Source organism: Octodon degus, unplaced genomic scaffold (assembly GCF_000260255.1).
Source record: "Octodon degus isolate 3935 unplaced genomic scaffold, OctDeg1.0 scaffold00021, whole genome shotgun sequence".
Taxonomy (NCBI): Eukaryota; Metazoa; Chordata; class Mammalia; order Rodentia; family Octodontidae; genus Octodon; species Octodon degus.
The window spans coordinates 6958883-6961564 of NW_004524597.1; the positions used below are offsets into that span (position 1 = coordinate 6958883).

Genomic DNA, 2682 nt, shown 5'->3' on the forward strand with positions numbered 1-2682 from the left:
AAAAAAAAAAAAGAGAGAATGCAACTATATATCTATCCTAACCACTTTGAATACACACTGTTTTTGTTTTTTTGTACCAGGGATTAAACTCAGGACTTTGCACTTACCAGGCACGTGCTTATATCATTATCTCCCCAGACCCTTTTGTTGTTTTTTGAGACAGGATCTCACTAGCCCAGGTTGGCCTTGAACTCATAACAATCTTGCTTCAGCCTCAAGTGCTGGGATTACAGACATGTGCCGCCTGCTGGGCCAGCACTGGAATTAAACCCACAGCTTTCACACTGAGCTGCATCTTCAGATGTTTTTGCACTGAGGCAAGGTCTCAGTGTTGCTAAGGCTAGATAGGCTCCAACTTGAGATTCTTCTGCCACAAGCTCCCAGAGTGCTTGGATTATATGCATGTGCCACCATGCCTGACTACACTTGAGATGCTTTATAGTAACAATTATTTGGAGGTAGAGCCAACTTGAGGAGGGGGGACAATGTGGCTCCCAATCAATGATGCCCACAAGGTCTGAGCCTACAGCCCTGCATATTCCTCATCTCCATATGGCCACATCCTGCCAAAGAGAGCAAACTCTCTTCTCCTTGCTTGCCCAAAACTTAGCTTACAAATTGGTTCCCCCTTTAATAGTTATTTTCCCTTTAAAATTACCCTCTGTGTGTCCCTGATTGATTATTCTGTCTGATTATCTCAGAAGGGAATAAGATGTCACAGGCTTGCCTCAATCTCCTTTTCCACCAAGAGTCCCTTAATCTGGGATCAGAACCCACCATGAACCCAGGGTGGATGGATACCTTGATTCTAGCTACTCATGAGGCTGAGGCTGGAGGATTGCAAATTTGGGATCCACCTGATAGCAAGACTGACTATAAAAGAAGCCCCTATTGAAACAAACTCGGTTCTGTTTACTTCTGTGCACTGAGGGAAGGTCATTACCTTCCTCATGGGACCCACTCTGGATCCTCTCTCTGGAAGTCTGGATCCCCTCTAGGACAAGGTACGGATTGGACCAGGTAGGTCCTGAGGACCCCTCTAGCAAGGTTAGTAGATGCTTCAGGATCCTCCGGCCCATAGAGGAGGTCACTGGGTGAGTGGGTCTTGGGTAGGTGTTCTGCATCTACTTTCACGTTTGTCATACAAGCGGCTTTGCAGCTCTGGACAGCCCTGCAGGGCTCATAAGTTAGGGAAGGGCCCTGTTTCCCCAAATGAGGTAGTTTAAGGCAAATGTTACAAACATAACTGATGGTGCAAAAAATCTTCTTTATCAGTTCACTCAGCAAATGTTCTGAGCTCTTAATCTGCCCTTCTAGGGTTAGATAATGCACAAACTACCAGATAGACATTGTCTAGCTACCTCGCCCTTTTTTCTTAGTTGTGATACTGGGGGTTGAACCCAGAGCTTCCACACTGAGCTATATCCCCAGCCCATTTTTATTCTCATTCTCTCTCATTCTCTCTCTCTCCGGGATTGAACTCAGGACCTTGCACTTACTGAGATATCTCCCCAGCCCTATTTTATTTTGAGACAGGGTCTTGCTAAGTCACTAAGTTACCCAGGCTGAGCTCAAAGTTGCAATTCTGTCTCAGCAGGCAAGAATGCTTGGATTGGGGCTGGGGAGATGGCTCAGTAGGATAAGCGCTTGACTGGCAAACGCAAGAATCTGAGTTCAATTCCCGGTTCCACAAAAAAAAAAAAAAAACCAAAAAAAAAAAAAAAAAAAAAGAATGCTTGGATTGTCCAGCCCCTTTTTGTGTATATGTATGGAACTTATTTGTTTCTAATTGAAGTATAACTTACACAAAGTAAAGCATCCTTTGGTTCCCCAACTGTCAATGCAACCCCTACTCCCATTCTGAAAAACCTTTGGGGAGGGTCTGCAGGAACTCTTCCCCTTGCTTGCCCCTTCTGGACACTCGGGGCTCCAAACCTTTAAGTCACCCAAGCGAGTCTGGATCTTCTCCACTGCTCTGTCCAGCACTATGTAGTGATCCTTCATTGCATCCACTTGGGCGCCCCAAATTCTCTCAAGTTCTTCCTCCTAAAGGGAGAGAACACAGACACCTCCTCCTAAAGGGAGAGAACACAGGCCTCTGCTCCTCAAGCTGTCATGGTTTGAAGGGACTTGAGGCCTAGAAGGTGCCAGACGTGTACTACAACCTGCCATCTTAACAGCTCCTTGAGATGCCCATTAGAGGGGATCACGCAGCCACTCCCCCACCCCCGCAAGGGGCTCTGTACCAGCACTATCTTTCTCAGCCTTTCTGGCTCACTTCCCTCATCTTCCTCTCAGCTACATGACACATGCTGTCTCTAGAAGGTTGTGGGGTATGGGGGTCAGCCCCCAATACTGCAAGCCATCATCTTCCCAAAAGCTCCTCTGTGCCAAGGACACTGACCTTTACCCTGGATTTCTCAAGGTTGCTAATCTTTTCCTCCAATAGGTCCACTGCCATTCCAAGTCTGGAGGGACCTGCCACATCAACTGAAAGTAAAGGGGGGGACTGTCAGGGTCAGGGATGAAGAAAGACTGGCTAGCACTCCAGCCACTGACAGGATGCAGCTAAGGCAGTGCTATCCCACAGAAATACAGAGCTTGGGGGCCTTGGGGTTATGTTAGATTTTCTAACAGCCATATTTTTTTTTAACAGCCATATTTTTAAAAATCCCCCCTTTT

The 2682-nt window shown here is 46.6% G+C and overlaps 1 protein-coding gene across 5 annotated transcripts in view; it reads right to left on the minus strand.

Moving 5' to 3' along the window:
• CUNH16orf96 (chromosome unknown C16orf96 homolog) overlaps positions 1-2682 on the minus strand; it is a 50877-nt gene that overhangs the window by 32319 nt on the left and 15876 nt on the right. For all 5 annotated transcript variants that reach the window (XM_023711328.1, XM_023711327.1, XM_023711326.1 and 2 more), the window contains exons 5-6: positions 2405-2490; positions 1936-2046 (exon numbers count right to left, since the gene is read on the minus strand). In XM_023711328.1, coding sequence (XP_023567096.1) covers positions 1936-2046; positions 2405-2490 — 197 coding nt within the window. The remainder of the gene's footprint in view (positions 1-1935; positions 2047-2404; positions 2491-2682) is intronic.